Genomic DNA, 18,026 nt, shown 5'->3' on the forward strand with positions numbered 1-18,026 from the left:
TAGGCATATATATGTGGTGTGGCCTTTCATCAGTTTTTTTTTTTGGATATCGCAATGTGCAAATTGGATTGTGAATGAATCAGAGGACAGCCTGGTAATGGTGGGTCCGGATCCGTCGTAGCAGTATGGGAAACATAAATCTTTTGGTGTTCCAGAAATGCAGTGTTTTTTTATTTGGATACGGTTGTCTAGAAAACATTTTTCTCATCTTCTTATAGTGTTTTGGAGTAATTAACCTAGGGTTGTCACAATTGGTCGGGGTTTGACTTAAACCCGACCCATATCAAACCCTATAGGGTTAGGGTTTGGCGATAAATAAGGAGGCCCGATTAGAATACTGGTCAGACTAATATATAGAGCTGAGTATGGTTTGTGAAATTTCATCAGACTCAGGCCCGACCTAAGTTTCAACTAAGATCTGAAAATTTTCAATGTAAAAAAGAGGAAAAAAGATTATTTTACTGGGTCTGGTTCATGTAATTCTTACGGGATCTGTCGTGTGGTTTCTCTTATGATATGACTAATTGAACTCGGGTTGGACCCAGCACCAGCATCTCAAATCGAATATGAGATTCGTCTCACTTGATTCCGAACCAAGGTTGTCCCGTTGGCACCTCTACAGTAACCCACACACAGAGAGAGAGAGAGAGAGAGAGAGGGAGAGAGAGAGATTATCAATTATGTGACCTAATGCCTAAGCAAGCAATCTGCATATAGCCATAAACAAATGGGGCTCAATCATGTGACCTAATGCGTAAGCAAGAGATGCGAGGGCAGGATTCTCTCCTGAGTTCAATGACCCATGAATAACGAGGCACAGTCATCTGACCTAATGCCTAAGCAAGAACCTCTTAAGTTCAACGAAGACAACCATAGAAATTTGATCTTACCATTTTATTTCAAGGTTCTCCGCTTGTGTCCCCGTCTCTTTTTTGTGCATGCATTTGGCTTGTCTCTCCCTTCGCCAGCACTCCACAGCACATGCAGTGATGCACACAGAAGAATACTAGTCATGAATGCTTTCATACGACTTTATTCTTTTTACTGTTTCTTTTTTATGGTGAAATAAAACCCTCATCGAGAATCAGGTCACATATTTACAGAGAGAAACCGTCTCCAGGATATAAGAGAGACCTAGCAGTGTTGGCTCTGCCTACCATACTTACAGTCGCTGTTCTGCGAACATAAAATGCTGTAGGCTTACCCTTTACCCTTATAGAGTCATCTCACTTTAGCTTGTGCAAGGGATGATGTCCATGAGATTTGAACCTAGATCACCTGCACCAAACCTCTTTGGGGTATGGGCCCTCCTTCCTGTGAGGTAAAACTTGGGTTCAGGACACGACCATGCAGCCTTATCCTGTCCCAACCACGATAAAGCAACGGCAGCCCCCATGCACCAGTAACATTTTTTTCCTGCACCTTCGGCTTGACTGAGAGACCCCACTGACCACATCGGTAGCCACCACGTGGTACTTATTGTCTACTATTTGGGCTTCAAAAGTTTTTTGAAATCTAATTGATCATGTCATTTGACTTTAAAAAAAAGAAAATTGAAAAACATCGTTGGTCTACTCTGCTTGTTATTTGGAAGCAATTGCAGTAGTTTTCTCTGCTATTAATAGAAATCTAGGTATGGTCCCTTGTAGTACACTCTTACTATGATTACTACGAAAATGGTTAATTTTGAGCAATCCAAGCCGTCTCTTCTGGTACACCCTGATTGCTAGGAAAAGGGTTTTTACTTGTTTGAGAATATGATATTTAAATGGTGTATCGGCTATCCTAACCTAAGAATTGAATGACTCATTATTTTTTATTATGACTTCTCTTGAAATTTCAACGACTCCAAGAGAAGGGACTAGTAATCATCCCCATGTCACTGTTGGAGATTCATTTGGCATCAAGTTTTTGATGTAAATGTGGGGGGTCTTAGTTAAAGAAAAATGCTGCATTAATACTTTCGACTTCTTAATTACCCCATGTGGCTTCATAAAGTACGAACGTTCATGCAGGAGCAGAGCAGAAGACTTGGGTTCATTTTGATTTATTTTAATTTTTAGATTTTTTTTAAAAAAAATGTATTTGGATATTGGATCACTATCCTTGATTCATATATTTAAGATAAGTGTTATCTTTTTAGAAGGTTATCAAATTAGGCAATTTGTTTGATTTAGGATTTAAAAAAATCTCAATTCTTTATAGATGAGAGATCTTTGTAATTGGGTAGTTGATTGGGATATAAATTTAGTTATTTTATTTCCTTGAATTTTCAGTTTCTTTTCTTATTTTCTGCATTTTTCTGTTAATTCCTATTTTTCTGTTGGGTAGATTTTCTCTTAAAATCGGCCTACCTATTTACGTTAGACATGCACAACAGAAAGTCAAAGTCTACAATCCCACCTGAAACATGGTCTCTTACAGGCCTGGTCGGAGCCCTGAGCTGTGAGGATTTTAGGCTTCATGGTGCCATAAGATCAAGATATTGAATAAGTTAGCAAAAAGTTTATCAAATTTGTACTTTATTTAGTTTTATCTATACAAAATATGATCTTCTGCATGCATGCGATACGTACAGGGCTGCTTTTTCCAATTTTGCTTGTCTTGTTGATTCCTTATCACATTTAGGCATAGGTTAAATTTTGAACCAAATTCACCAAGTTGAACATCTCTGAGATGACTTATGTCACCTGGGTTAAGGCCAACAGTTCCCTTCATGATGACTAGGGTCACACACATCATGTTAGTAACGCTTTGAGATCCTTGGTATCCAAAACTTCTGCTTCCGGTCATGATAGATCCTTACCACCACACCACTGCATTGCTTTCCCTGTCACCTCTGCATCCCCCCACCCAACCCAACCAAAAAAGTCACATATTGTAAGTTTATGCTTTGTTTCACAAATTTCCAATTTCTGAACTAAATTGTGCAGTTTTATGATGGCACTAGGTGTTTGTTTTGCTTAGAGCTGGACACATGGATCATCTTGCAAATATCTGGATATTTCATGCTCCACAATATCTAAGATTGTCCTGTTTCCAGTGGGGCCATGAAAAAAACCCATCACTGCTACTCTTTAACATTTGAAACTCCAAAAAAAAAATCTAAGAATTTCTGAGGCATTCCACATGCACAAGAATTGAATCTGGTTGTTTGGCATCCACTAGAAAAGCCTTATGATGGTCCATAAGCAATTTTTGTGGCCCATCTCTGTATGATGTGATCTGGGTCCCCTCATAGATCTTAGCCGTCAGCTTTCAAGACCTACGGTCCAGATGGTGTCTAATGGTGCTTTTACTTGGCAGCACCATTAACAGGCATTTTAGGCATTGGTAACGGCAATTCGGGTAAAGGAAAACATTCCCGAACTACCCCTACTGAGTCCAGGCTCGTCTGGATCATCTCTTATGTTATCGAAAACAAATAATTGAGATAAGCAAACAATGTAGCATAGATTTTCTTAACTATTTAGAAAAGATAGAGAAGTTCTAAAAATGTAACGAGAAAAAACATAAGAAATGTGAACAAAAATCATGTTTAGTTTGTAGAAACAAATGAGTCAATAATTTTTGTCCATGTTTAAATTGGCAATATTCCAATTTTAAAATGTTGATATAGCCAAATTAGCTGTTGTTCTCCCAAGTGCTCTCATACTCTCTGCTGTTTGAGACCAGTGGTGTTGCCAAAACACTTGCACCTGGGGCGGAGTTGACAGTGCCGAAATCGAGAGGATGTTTTCCACCATTCCATCCTTATTAACTCCACATTTTGGCAAAACCATATTTTGGTAACACATGAAAAATAGCGTTTCTATGATCCCAAACAGAGAAGTAGCCTTCATGAGCTTAGGGAAGAAAGAGACAAAAATGTTTAGGCTTCGTGAACTCAATTCACAAGCTGCGAAATTTATTTACCAGCCCAAACCATTAGTAGCAACACTATCTAAACTCTGACTAGGGCTGCTAATAAACGAGTAGAACGACCCCAAATTAAAGTGTTCAAGTTTGGCTCATTCTTCTAGTGAGCCAAGCCGAGTTTGAGCTCATTACGGGCTCGAGTTAAACTAACCGAGTTCGAGCTGGCTTGTTTATATATATATATATTGTTTTAGAGCTGAGAGAAATATAATCACAGAACAATACATGTAAAATGTGAAAATATATTTTACTACCTGATAGTGGCGGAGCCAGAAGTTTTTTGTTGGGTGGGCAGACTTCGGGTCTTAGGGACAATGCTATGGTCTTGAAGGACGATCCATTTATTCGGACCAGTGGTGGAGTCAGAAATTTGGGAGATAAAACTTAATAAGCCTTTGAATTAAAATAACAATTGTTACAAACATAAACAACTAAATTTATGAACATAATAAGATAAAACCTTAAATTGTACTTTTAAACTAAAATAAAGATTGTTCACTTAAGAAATGCAAACAACTAAATTCATGAAAATTTTACAATGAGCATCTTCTATTTTTCATATTTTGAAAACAATTCATAATTGCATCATCATTGATGGTATCAAATGTCTCATTCTCTATGTAAATAACCAAAGCATCATTGATCCATTCATCTCCCATTCTATTACGTAGACGACTTTTGATATTGTTTATAGCTGAAAATGCTCTTTCAACACTTGTTGTTGCAACTGACAAAGTTAATGCTAATTTGTAGACCATTCGGTCAGGATGGCCGAGTGGTCTACCAATTGAACTTTATTCACAGATGGGAGTTTTATAATTCTTCAAGTTAATGTTTTTTCTGTCTTCTAATTGATTGTTTCAAGAGATGATATGCTTTCCAAGTGAACCTTCATTTGGTAAGTTGTGTAGGTCAAATCTATGTCCAGAAAGCAGTGACGTTTTGTGCTATATCCATATATGGCCTATCCAAGCTTTGTTGGTTTGGACAGAAGACCTTCTGCTTAAGAAACAGAGCTCCACATTGTTTCAAGATCATGAAGGCAGAAAATCACCTTGAATTTTTAGAGGTTATGAAGGTGACCCAATAGCACCCTAGATTGAGAGTTTGAAGTAGAACTTGTTAATTTATGGGCGAACTGTTTTTTCTTTTTATTCTATTACTACTCTTAGATGGATTGTGAACAGCCAATTAACCATCTGTATTCCTTGTAGTAGGTTTAGCGAGGGGAATTTTCTCTTAGGATAACCATCGAGGTTGTATCCCATGTGGTAAGTGGGGTCCTGTGTCAAGCTGATGGCCCAGGATCCAATCCCTCTGCCACATGGGGCGGCTGTTGTTCTGGTAGGGGTCCGCCTAACCCCAGCTTGCCTTTCAAAAAAAAATCTCTTAGGATAAGCATTTATTTCTTATTTATTATCACTGAAGGATATATTATAGTATGAGGCACATAGCCTCGTACAAGCACCACGGACATTAAAAGCAGTATGTAGCTGCCGCATTTTGGTTCAGTAAACGGGGTTGATCTTCCAGAGCTGGTTGTCCTGCCTGTTCCAGGTCCACAGTACGCAAGCGTTCCCATCCTTGATTCCACCCTGAATGACGTCACCCTGGAAGACGTCAAGGTTGAGCTGGATATTGTGAGCCATCCTTACGGTCTTGAATCCCCATCCCATCTCCTCACTTTGCGACCACATCACTGATTCAGCGTAGGACCCAGGCTCGTAATTTGTCAATAGGACCTACACAGTAATGAAATTTACTATTAGAAAAGTTTGTATATATATGAATATGTGCCTATGGGTGCATCACGCACATGCATAGTTAAACAATCTCTTGTTATCTGTAAATTACACACACAGACACGGGCTACATGCTACATGCATGTAATACTTCTAAGACAAAATGGACTGGGCATTCTCGTCCTTCTTGTTTCTTCTTTTCACATAATGAACACAATCAATAAAAGTAGTGGGAAATTGAAGAAAACATGATCAACATCATTCAGGAAATCATGAACCTGAGTAATTCCTTCCCTACCAAATGAATCCAATTTAGTCATGTTAATTACCGGTTGGTATGCCCCTGGTCCATGACGAAGTGCTTTCCCTGTAGCCTTGTTAACGAGGCAGAAGGCTGGGTGGCCAACCGAGTCCCTCACACTTGTGCACCATGACTCATCTTTGATCCATTGCTGCACGATCAGCGCACTCATTTGTCAGCATAAGGTTGAGAATTAAACTAAATATGATGCATGTAATCACAAATAATCGGTAGCCATAAGCTCATATATATATATATATATATATATATTCAATTGGTGTGAATTTGGCACCAAGCAGGACCAACCCTACGTATGGTATCATGCAATGCAGACTCTGGGAGGATGCATGCATAAAATAAGTGCCATACTGGGGGGCATCAACAAGAGCTTAAGAAGGCAGTCCAAGTATGCTAGGTTTATTGCCTTATTGCCAAACTGCACATACTTGCACCAAAGAGTGTAGATTAGTGGGATGGTACTGATAAAAGTACCTGAGTGAGATCATTGGGGTCATAGTACACCATGACCACCATGTTGTCCCTGACACCCAATGCATAGTCAGTGTTGCTCTTGCATGTCAGCTTCACAGTGCGGCCCTGAGGAAGCACTGGAGCCTGTCAGCCTTTGGAGCATGGGGTGGCATCAGTTGGGGCTCGTCTTGACAGCCATCATAGTTCTGAACCTCATGTTTGTGAGAGCAAGGATTAGACCTGAATTGAGGGACACGGTCTGCCATGGATTAACTGGCCTGCTTTGTGGGGGTTTAGCAGTAGTAGAGGTCTTGTGAAGGTTGTGGCAGCTCTGGCTTGAGGAAGAGACTTTCATGCAGTGGCGGAGCCAGAAGTTTTTTGTTGGGTGGGCAGACTTCGGGTCTTAGGGACAATGCTATGGTCTTGAAGGACGATCCATTTATTCGGACCAGTGGTGGAGTCAGAAATTTTTCGTTGGAGGAACAGTCATTTGTGGAGAGATAAAACTTAATAAGCCTTTGAATTAAAATAACAATTGTTACAAACATAAACAACTAAATTTATGAACATAATAAGATAAAACCTTAAATTGTACTTTTAAACTAAAATAAAGATTGTTCACTTAAGAAATGCAAACAACTAAATTCATGAAAATTTTACAACGAGCATCTTCTATTTTTCATATTTTGAAAACAATTCATAATTGCATCATCACTGATGGTATCAAATGTCTTATTCTCTATGTAAATAACCAAAGCATCATTGATCCATTCATCTCCCATTCTATTACGTAGACGACTTTTGATATTGTTTATAGCTGAAAATGCTCTTTCAACACTTGTTGTTGCAACTGACAAAGTTAATGCCAACTTAATCAATAGATACACATGAGAAAATACAATGTGCTTTTGAGTTGCTACCATTATCTCCGCTAGCTATGCTAAAGATTTTATACTTGAAAATTGATCATTGTTTCACATTTCTGCAATATATATATATATATATATATATATATATATATATATATATATATATATCCAATTGATTTTCAAGTCTAATTATGCTTACTCTAGAAAAGTCCTTAGGGTAAAGCTCAACAAAACGAAACAACTTATCTTTATTAAAAGCAGAAAAAGAATTCTTTGGACTCAAGCATGCCATTGAAAAGAGGAGCTTTGTATTTGCTTCAATGAAACGATCATTCAACTCTTGAAGTTGCAAATCAATAATAGCACAAAATACATCAATACGATAATGATGCAATGTGGTGATCTTTTCAACCTTACATCTTGGTCGCCCTTGAGGTGTATATGAGTCCCCTAGATCAGGAATTAGAATATCAAATTTCTTACAAAATATGGACACTTTGTTTATGAGAGAGTCCCATCCATTATCTCTCAGACCTTGAAGGCACTGTTTTGATGTAGTGATCTCTGGATCTTCCTCTTACATGAAATAATCAGTTTACCTCATCTGAAGTAATGCCAAGTAAGTCCAAACCCGATTTTCAGTTTGCAAGTTCTAGCAAGTAATGACAAATCATTAAAAAGATAAAAAAAATTATCCAAGTTCTGCACTTTTCAAGAAAATCACATAAGAGAAGCATAAAGCATATTGGACAATTTCTTATGAAAAATCACATAAGAAAAGCATAAAGTAATGACAAATCATTAAATATTCTATTGATTCAGTTCACAATTTTCTCTGATGTGATCCTAAACTGCTATTAATTTCTACTCCATGAGCTAACCTAAATCAACACGAGGAAGGGAAAGAAAAAGGCTTTCCAAACTCTATATAGAAAATGGTTAACAAGAACAAGGGTGGAAGTGCACCTTGATAAGCATATACATGGGTAAGATACTTAGTGTTGGTGAACATCTTAGCATTGAGGAGATATTGTTCCTTAAGTTGGATACATCCACCTCACAACAGTCTCATCGATAGGAGACTGATATTACTGATCTCGTGAAAAATCAGACAGATTCAATAATCCACTGCTCCTGCTCCTGCTCCTGCTCCTGCTCCCACCCCACCCAGGAAAAATGCAAGAACAGTAGAAATTGTACATTATAACAGAGTACATAATGATCTAAATTTATGAGACACAATATTTAGAACAATTAATATCTCTGCCATAACTTATGCTATGATTCCAGGAATAGGGTGGGTTGTGTCACCGACACCAAGGCTTATCAGCATTACATCTGGGTACTTACGAAGCAACATGTGTAACCCTGTTTTGGTAAACATTTGCGCTCCTTAGCATAGGACAAAACACATTCTGGGCATGCCAAAAGATCCATAAGAAATCAAATGTTACATCAAATCTCAGAAGTAAATACCTTTCGCTATTTCCAATTGCAAGAGCAATTCAAAAATTTGAGATAAATCAAGATGCAGAACTAATAACTTCATAACAATTTCCTACCTCCCATAGGATTCGGATCCACCCACTTACCTAGTAATTGGGGCAAGTTGGAATGTTTCACTATGCAGCAATGCCATATTCCAGCTTATCCCACTTTTCTGGATAAGTGGGTGCAACCAAATGCCCCCATAGAGAAGGCTTCACATCAATTTAAGTAGGACATGAAATGCAAGTAAGGATGCAATTCCTCCACTTGAACTACTACTGTACTAGAAAAAGGCGTGTTAATGTAGACCAAGAAATCATCAGCAAAGGCTCCAGCATCATTATCTTCATGCAGATTTTTTTTGATATTTTGGTTGAAGTTAATCATTTACAATTGAGAACCAGGAAGCCATCACAACCAAAATCACCACGATACGTCAAAACTAAACCATATCAAAGAAAGCCGTAGCAGGCCATATGATAAGGCATAAAACAAATAACACATTGATCTTCTAATACATGCACAAATCGAATCACAACCCAAAGCAATTGCACAAAAACATTGGTTCTCGAATATACACAAACACTTCCCGATACAATTCCAACCAGTCAACTCACTGCCGACATCGATAGCAATAGTTTTCTCAATAAGGCCTCCGTGGAGAACCCACAACTGCGTGTGAGACTTGAGGTGTTAAGATTCCGTGCTTTTGCTTCCCCTGATTAGAGCATTCAGCATACCGCATTGAAAAGGGCCAGATTCTACTACAACCCTAAGCTCAACACTCAAGAAGATAAAAAGAAGAGGAAGAAGAAGAAGAACCATTTGAACCCAAAATCTAGAACATCTTCATATATTGATTAACCATACGCATGAGATCCCAAATCTTTATAAGAAGAAACCAACGAAAAATCATAAACTCACCAACCAAATTGCAGTCGTTCTTGCTGAGAACCTCGAATTTCTCCTGAAGAAATCAGAAGCGACGAAAATGAGAGATTGATCAAATAAGAGAACAAAAAAACACACACATAAACCGATCGGATAACGACAACGATTAGGGTTATAGGGTTACAGGGAGACTTGCGTGGAGAGAGCCGCGGGGGATCGCAGAGGAGGAAGCTGGGAAGGAAATAGAGAGGACGAGAGGGAGCCGGCGGCGGACGAGAGGGGTTTTCCTGTGATCCTACTATTTTAACCCTAATGGGTTCTCGGATCCAGGTTGGGTCCATATCCGACCCGGGTCCGATAAAAAAATCAGGGGTGGGCGACCGCCCACCCCTGGCTCCGCCACTGCCGTCGAGTACACCCCCTCTTCCTCCTCATCGTCGCTCAGGAGGAGGAGCGAAGCCAGCGCCTCCGGTGTGGTCGCAGACGCAGTCACGCAGCGGAGGGTTTTCGCCTGATTCCGATCGGTCGGCCGGAACGAATCGCCCGGGCTCGAGACCACCGGCTCAGCTTAGGGCTCAGCCTGGACTTCCAATCGCGGGGTTTCAGATCGGCGTCGGAGGGTTTGGGGTAGTCGGCCTGGGGAAGGCAGGAGGAGAGGGGTCGGAGTCGGAGCTTGGGTTTAGGGTAAGGTGAGGGAGAGAGGAGACAGACATCGGACAAAAGACAATAGGTGGATTAAAAAAATTTGAAAAGCAAAAAAAAAAATGTAAAGGAAGCAAGAAAGGGGCAAAAAATTGAGTGTTGAGAGTGGGATTTGAACCCACGCCCTTTCGGACCAGAACCTTAATCTGGCGCCTTAGACCAACTCGGCCATCTCAACACTTGATACTTGAACTCATATAATATTATTTATCATATTTCCACTGTATCCATATATGTCATCCAACCCCAATATGGGCTGGAGCAGTTATTGTGTGTATATCAATCACTGCCGCACATCATGCCTCACTCCCACATGCCCCAAGGTTTTCAAGTGATGTACGGTGGGGATTGGATATAACGTCATGTACAATATGACAGTAACTGCTCTCATATGAGCCCTTACTTTTTCTAGCCATTGTCTATGGAGAGAGAGAGACAGCACCATCTGGCATAAAGTGAGATCCATCCTACATTCAATCATAGTCGTTTCAGCCAATAACTATGGTTAGCCCTCACCCTCGTATGGATGTGGACCTAGCCATCCACATGCATCAATTGGATGGCTTGGATCAACATAGATCCTCTTTCATCATATGTCAAGGGTAGGATCCTTTTGGATGGGAGAGAAGGCAAAGTGGAAGGATCGATTTTGCCTGCCCTTATTCTATTGTACAGGGGACATAGATGGCCATTCAGTCACTTACATGAGATCCTCCCGTAAGCTTCTTTGCAGCTCACCTTACTAATGGGAAGAATTGGTATAAATGGGTTAATTCAGGTGTGAAAATTTGTTAATGAATATTAGTATCCTTTTGGAATCAACAAATGAGCAACTTAATGAGAAAATTTGAACCAAACCACCTTGGCAAGAAGGTTATTATCTTCATCATAGCTATGGTTGGATTTTGGCAATCTTACTGGCTCATTTTCCTCGGAACATTGTTTAACTGAACCAGGTGACTCGATCCTACTTGCAACTCAACTTTAATCAAGTAGAAAAAAGTTTTAGGTCCTCGTTTGGGATCAATTTGGTTGTTTGGAGAAATTTGTCACACACACACACGTCCAAGATCTCTACCTAGATCCAACTAGGGGATGTAAATGGGTGTTGGATCTAGGCATTAGCCAGTCTGAACTAATCAGATCTGTAGTTGGATGGGCATCAGTCAAATTCAAATTCGGATCTGATTTGGATTTGGATCCTAGTCAGATCCAGATTTTATTCAGACTTAAACTCTAAATTCTGGTGCAAAACTCTATTCCAAGTCCAGATCCAAGTATTAATAGGATCCAACTTTGGCTACCGAATCTGACTAAATGGATTAGGATTTGGTCAGATACCTGAATTGAATCTTGACTGACCTGAACCTGTTTACTTGGGTTCAACAAAAGAGTTTTGGATCTGTCTAGATAAACTAGTTAGATATGGTTTTATACGCGAACTCAAATTAGACACCAATTCTGAGACTGGATCTGACTAGAGTGGTCAGTTGGAATGTAAATAAAAAAGGATACATATTGTTCCCTTGCGACTTACATTGTACACTTGCGCTTAGAGTCTGTTTTGCTTTTATTGAGTCTGATGTAAGTTGTCTGGTTCAGGTGAATCAATACCCCGAAGGGGCAGCCCGTATACTTGAACTGTAATAGCCTGCGGGCAAAATTGTGAATGAAGTAAATGCGTTGAACTTTCTTTTGTTCACCCTCGTTGTGATTGCTTCTTGTGATTGCAATTTATCTCTCCCTATTCTCTCTTGCTCTCTTGCATTCTGATTACAAGCTTCCGCGATCGGCAAGCAAGCTAACAAGTAGGCTTGCGGCGGTGAGGAAGGACTGTCGTGTCGCGCTAGCTCATTGAAGGAAATAGGCCCGTGACAAGTGGTACCAAAGCCCGTTCTCGTGTTGGGGAATGGACTCCGGAGTCGGTGTCGACAGACACGTCGACATGCTGCGATTTGTGAGCAAGACATCGTGGCGCCTTATCAAAACTTGCGCAACACCAAAGGCAAGGCAGTTGTTGAAGCTGAGGAGATGAGTTCACCTCGGGGCCAAGAAGAGTTTGTTGCAACTGTTAACAAACTCGTGGAAGAGGTGACTTCGCATGAGGAAGCGATTTCACGCGCATGTGAATCATTCAATGGACTGAATGATGTGGTGGCGAGTCTGCAAGAGCAGGTAACCTTATTAATAGGGCAGGTCACTTCGTTGACGACTACAGTGACCGACTTGCAGACTGAAGTAGGGGAGCTTCAGTTGAAAAATTGTATGTTGCAGCGGACGGTGACCCTAAATGGCGAAAATGGTGAGAGGCCATCAAAGATTGATGTGTCAAGACCCACAAAATTCAATTGTTCTCGTGACAGCAAGGCCATTGAGAATTTTTTGTTCCAAGTAGAAAAGTACTTGGATATCCAGAATGTGACCCTTGAAGTTTTGAGGATTAAAGCTGCAGCGGCCTTACTTGATGGAAATGCTATTGCTTGGTGGAGGCGGAAGCGCAATGACATGGAGATGGGTCAATGTGTGATAAACACCTTTGATGACTTCAAAATGGAGTTGTGTAACTACTTCATGCCAAGAAATGCGCAGAGACAGGCATACCGGATTGTTTGTGAGCTCAAATACTCTGGTTCGTTGCAAGACTATGTCAGAACGTTCCAGAAGCTTATGCTGGAGATACCTAACATGCCAGAAGACGATATGCTCAACTGGTTCATTATGGGACTTCAGCCATGGGCACAGTCTGAAGTGGAAAGGAGCAACCCCCGTATTTTGAAAGATGCATATATGGCGGTCGGGCGCTTAGTTGACACTCAGCGTAAACCTTTCACCCCATCAACCAAAGTTGAGAAGAAACCTAACCACGGAGGCAAGAAGGATAAGCAGCGCAATGATAAAGGTGAGGCGTCGACACGCCATCAATCCGAAAAGAAATAGAACTTCACAAAACACAACAACATCAACAAGAGTGCGGTTGTGACATGTTGGTTCTGTGACGATAGACATATCGTCAAGCAGTGCCCAAAGCACCTTGTAAAGGACGACGGGCAAGCCAATACTGCACAAAAAAAATGCAACGTTATTGAATGCAGTGACACTGAATGGATGCAGCCAAGGATAAGGGTCATGCGATCAATTAATGCAACTAGAAGTTGCGTGACTAAGAACATGCAGGTCAGTAAGGAACTTATGTACTTGGAAGCCATTATGAATGAAAAGTCTACTTCAGCAATGATAGACTCCGGGGTCACACACAACTTTGTCTCACGGGAAGAGGCAGAACAGTTGAGCTTGAAGCATGGGTCAAAGCAGAGGACCATCAAGACAATAAACTCTCAGGCCAAGCCCATCCTTGGTGAAGCAAGAGATGTGGATATTCAAGTGGAGAGTTGGGTCAGCAAAGCCAACTTCTTCGTGGTGCCCCTGGACGATTTCAAGGTGATTTTGGGTATGGAGTTTCTGCGAAGCTAAAATGTTATGATGCTGCCAAAGTTTAACACATTGACGATCATGGGGTCAAACCTGTCTCACACATTGTAGTGCCTTATGCAGAAAGGCAAGTCTTTAGTGTTATTGGCAATGCAGCTGAAGAAGTGTGTCAAGCATGGGGGAGCAGACATTCTTAGTGACAGTGCGCGCAGACGAAGGGAAGGTAGAAGCAGTAGTGTCACCGACTTTAGCCCCACTATTGGAGGAGTTTCAGGGGGTGATGCCTCCAGAATTGCCAAAACGTCTTTCGCCAAGACGTGAGGTCGACCACAAGATTGAGTTGACCCCGGGAGCAAAGCCTCCCGCAATAATTCCATACTGTATGAGGCCAGCTGAACTGAAGAAGCTGCGCAAACAGCTAGATGAGATATTGGACGCAGGCATTGTTCGTCCATCAAAAGCCCCATTTGGTGCCCCAGTCCTTTTCCAGATGAAACATGATGGCTTCAAACGATTATGTGTGGATTACCGTGCTTTGAACAAGGTCACGGTGAAGAACAAGTACGCATTGCCACTGATAGCAGACTTGTTCGATCAACTAGGCAGTGCCTGTATCTTTTCCAAGCTAGATCTACGATCGTGTTACTGGCAGGTGAGAATTGCTGAAAGTGATAAGCCAAAGACAACTTGCGTCACCCGCTATGGTGCTTACGAATTTCTAGTAATGTCATTCGGGTTGACAAATGCTCCAGCCACGTTCACGACTTTAATGAACCAGATCTTCTACCCTTACTTAGACAAGTTTATGGTAGTCTACCTGGATGATATCGTGATCTACAACAACAACATGGAAGAACATGTCGGGCACTTGCGAACAGTGTTTCAGGTGCTGAAGAAGAATGACCTATGTGTCAAACGAGAGAAGTGTCTCTTTGGGCATGAGGAGATCAGCTTTCTTGGCCACGTTGTGGGGTGTAGCGTGCTGCGTATGGATGGGCAGAAGATAAAGGTCATTCAGGAATGGGTTCCGCCGAGCAAAGTGTCAGAATTGCAGTCATTTCTCGGTTTGGCAAACTATTATCGGTGTTTCATCGAAGGCTATTCCCTCATTGTTGCTCCCTTCACAGATTTGTTAAAGAAGAATCGGGTATGGCTCTGAACAAAAGTGTGCCAAGATGCCTTTGATAGCTTGAAGAAAGCCTTAGTGAGAGAGTCAGTGCTGCGACTGCCTAATCATTCGAGACCCTTTGAAGTCCACACGGATGCCTCAGACTTTGCCATTGGCGAAGTTATTATGCAAGATGGTCATCCGATTGCATATGAGAGTCGCAAGCTGAAAGATGCAGAGAGGCGTTACACAGTGCATAAACGTGAGATGACCACCATTGTGTATTGCCTCAGGACCTGGCGGCACTACCTTTTGGGTGCTGAGTTCGTCGTCAAGACGGACAATGTGGCCACGAGCTATTTTCAGACGCAGAAGAAGTTAACGCTTAACAAACTCAATGGCAGATGTTTTTGGATGAGTTCGACTTTGCCTTGGAGTACAAGGTTTGAAAGATCAATGTTATGGTAAATGCCTTGAGTCGTAGGGCTGAACAGGCAGCTGCGCGTGCAGAGCTTTTAGAAGTGCACTTGGAGAGCGCATTGTTGAGCCGCATCCGCGAATGTATGCAGCAGGATCCGATTGCACAATACTTTGTTTTTCTGGCGTAGGCAGGAAAGACTTGACGATTTTGACTACAAGATGACCTCCTCGTAACAAAAGAGGGACGTGTCTTTATGCCGCGGTGGGAAAGCCTTTGCCGAGAACTACTTAAGGAGTGCCATGATACACTATGGGCCGACCATCCTGGTTAGGAGCATACCTTAGCACTCCTTGAGCGCGGCTACTATTGGTCGCAGATGAGAGACGACGTTGAGAGGTATGTGCGGACATACCTCATCTGCCAACAAGATAAGAGGACAAACCAGAAAGCTGTCGGTCTCCTTGAGCTTCTACGAATTCCAAAACATCCTTGGGATAGCATCTTTATGGACTTTATTGTTAGTCTGCCGAAGATAGAGGGCCTTAGTTCTATTTTGGTTGTGGTGGGTCATTTCTCAAAGTATGTCACCTTCATCCCAGCTTCTAAGGAGTGCCCTGCAGAGAAGACTGCAGAGTTGTTCGTAAAGCATGTGGTGAAGCACTAGGGCATACCAAAGAGCATTGTGAGTGATCGCGATGCTCGCTTCACGGGCAAGTTCTGGCGTGAAGTATTTCATCTACTTGGCTCTGATTTGCTATTTTCAACAAGCTTCCATCCGCAAACAGATGGACAGACAGAACACATCAGCGGGATACTTGAGCAGTATCTTAAGCACTTTGTTAGTGCCAATCAGAAAAAATGGGTGAAGCTCCTCGATGTGGCACAGTTTTGTTACAATCTGCAAAAGAGCGAGTCTTCAGGCCATAACCTATTTGAGATAGCCACGGGGCAGCAGCCACTGACCCGCACACTCTTGCCGCACAAGAAAAGGGAAGGCCATCCTTCGCCTATCGGTTTGTTCGCGACTGACACGAGCAGAATGAGTTGGCGAAGACATTCTTACACAAGGCGACAAAGAGAATAAAGAAGTGGGTGGACAAGCATCGTCGGCCTGCATGTTTCCAAGTTGGGGACCAAGTGTTGGTGAAGCTATATCCTGGTCGTACATGAATCTTCCGCAGGCGACACCGCAGACTGCTCAGAAAGTATAAAGGACCCTTCACTATCACAAAGAAGGTGGGAAAGCTGACATACAAGCTGGAGTTGCCCCCAGACTTCAAGGTGCACCCGGTGTTTCACGTGTGCAACTTCAAGCAGTTTCATCCGGATGATGGAGACCCGGAATGTAGTGTGCCATAGCGCGCTTCCATTATGCAAAGGGTCCCGACAACACAACAAGCCGAAAAGCACCTCAGTCAGATCCTTCTCCACAAAGTCAACTACTTGGGAGAGGCAAAAAATACTTGGTGCAGTGGGAGGAAACAGTGGAACCAACGTGGGAGCCTGCTTTCTGAATGAACAACCGCTACCCGGCTAAAGTCAGAGCTTACCACGAAACAAATGGTGCCGGGGACAACACATGATTTGAAGGAGGGAGCATGTTCTCTTGTGACTTACATTGTACAGTTGCGCTTAAAGTCTGTTTTGCTTTTGTTGAGTCTGATGTAAGCTGTCTGGTTTAGGTGAATCAATACCCCAAAGGGGTAGCCTGTATACTTGAACTGTAATAGCCTGCGGGCAAAATTGTGAATGAAGTAAATGCGTTGAGCTTTCTTTTGTTTACCCTCGTTGTGATTGCTTCTTGTGATTGCAATTTCTCTCCTCCTGTTCTCTCTTGCTCTCTTGCACTCTGATTACAAGCTTCCGCGATCGACGAGCGAGCTAACAAGTAGGCTTGCGGCGGTGGGGAAGGACCGTCGCGCCACACTGGCCCATTGAAGGAAATTGGCCTGTGACACATATAGGGAAGTCAATTAATCAAATTTTAGCAAGAGTGGTCAGCTTGTCGTAGGTTCAACACATAGGATACATATATACCTTGTAAAAGTCTTGTATAATTTTGATCAGTGTCGTATATAATTCATTTGGACACGTAGGTGCATCTTGGGGGTCCGAATGAGCGCCACATATGTAAGCATGTGAGGCTTGTATCCCCGTGTGTGTTGGCATCGATTAGTATCAGAGTCTGGTGCGGTTGCAAAGACTTAAGTACCCTTTCTCGTTATTTCTGCCATGAAATGATGATTCTAGAAAAGGATAAAAATATCATTCATCTAGAAAAGGGAGGAAAATCTTAACTCTTTAAAGTTTAAACGTTTTGTTTTTGCCCTAAGCAGTAAAGTCCTCTGCTGTAATAGAAGTTCCTCACAATATTTCACCCTAAACGTTCTGGATCACCCTTTAACAACACACCATCTGCTACAACATGGGCTCCCTTTGACGACATACACTTTATCGTCATCTGCTGCCGCCGAAGCACCCTTTGTCATCGTTTATTGCCATCAGAGCACCCTTTATCGTCGTTTGCTCGTGAGAAATAGTTAAACTACCAGAAAAATTAATATTTTATCTATTATTCATCATGATACCAAGATGCAAGCGTCGAATTAAGTATACATAAAATAACGATTTATAGAAGAGATAATGATGACAGCGTCAAACTGAGTAGACAAAGAACAATGATTTA

At 41.7% G+C, this 18,026-nt stretch overlaps 1 protein-coding gene and 1 non-coding gene across 5 annotated transcripts; both read right to left on the reverse strand.

The window, feature by feature from the left end:
• Window positions 1–5,316: 5,316 nt before the first annotated feature.
• Window positions 5,317–10,379, reverse strand: LOC149823085 (ricin B-like lectin R40G3). 4 transcript variants are annotated; one of them, XM_089981410.1, is made up of 6 exons: window positions 9,865–10,379; window positions 9,714–9,756; window positions 8,268–8,453; window positions 6,454–6,854; window positions 5,990–6,112; window positions 5,317–5,660 (listed from the first exon to the last, which is right to left on the reverse strand). In XM_089981410.1, the coding sequence occupies exons 4-6, from the start codon at window positions 6,493–6,495 to the stop codon at window positions 5,427–5,429; spliced, it is 399 nt and encodes a 132-aa protein (XP_089837536.1). In that variant the 5' UTR covers window positions 6,496–6,854; window positions 8,268–8,453; window positions 9,714–9,756; window positions 9,865–10,379; the 3' UTR covers window positions 5,317–5,426. The 4 variants fall into 4 exon arrangements, with proteins under 4 accessions (XP_089837536.1, XP_089837535.1, XP_089837534.1 ...); XM_089981409.1 differs by having other exon boundaries at window positions 6,454–6,948; XM_089981408.1 differs by having other exon boundaries at window positions 6,454–7,905.
• Window positions 10,380–10,479: 100 nt separating this feature from the next.
• On the reverse strand, window positions 10,480–10,560 carry TRNAL-AAG (transfer RNA leucine (anticodon AAG)). The gene has a single exon. It is a non-coding gene; the product is annotated as a tRNA-Leu (tRNA).
• Window positions 10,561–18,026: the final 7,466 nt, after the last annotated feature.

The sequence above is a fragment of the Nuphar pumila genome, chromosome 11, assembly GCF_984573655.1.
Source record: "Nuphar pumila chromosome 11, dmNupPumi1.hap1.1, whole genome shotgun sequence".
In the NCBI taxonomy this organism is placed as follows: domain Eukaryota; kingdom Viridiplantae; phylum Streptophyta; class Magnoliopsida; order Nymphaeales; family Nymphaeaceae; genus Nuphar; species Nuphar pumila.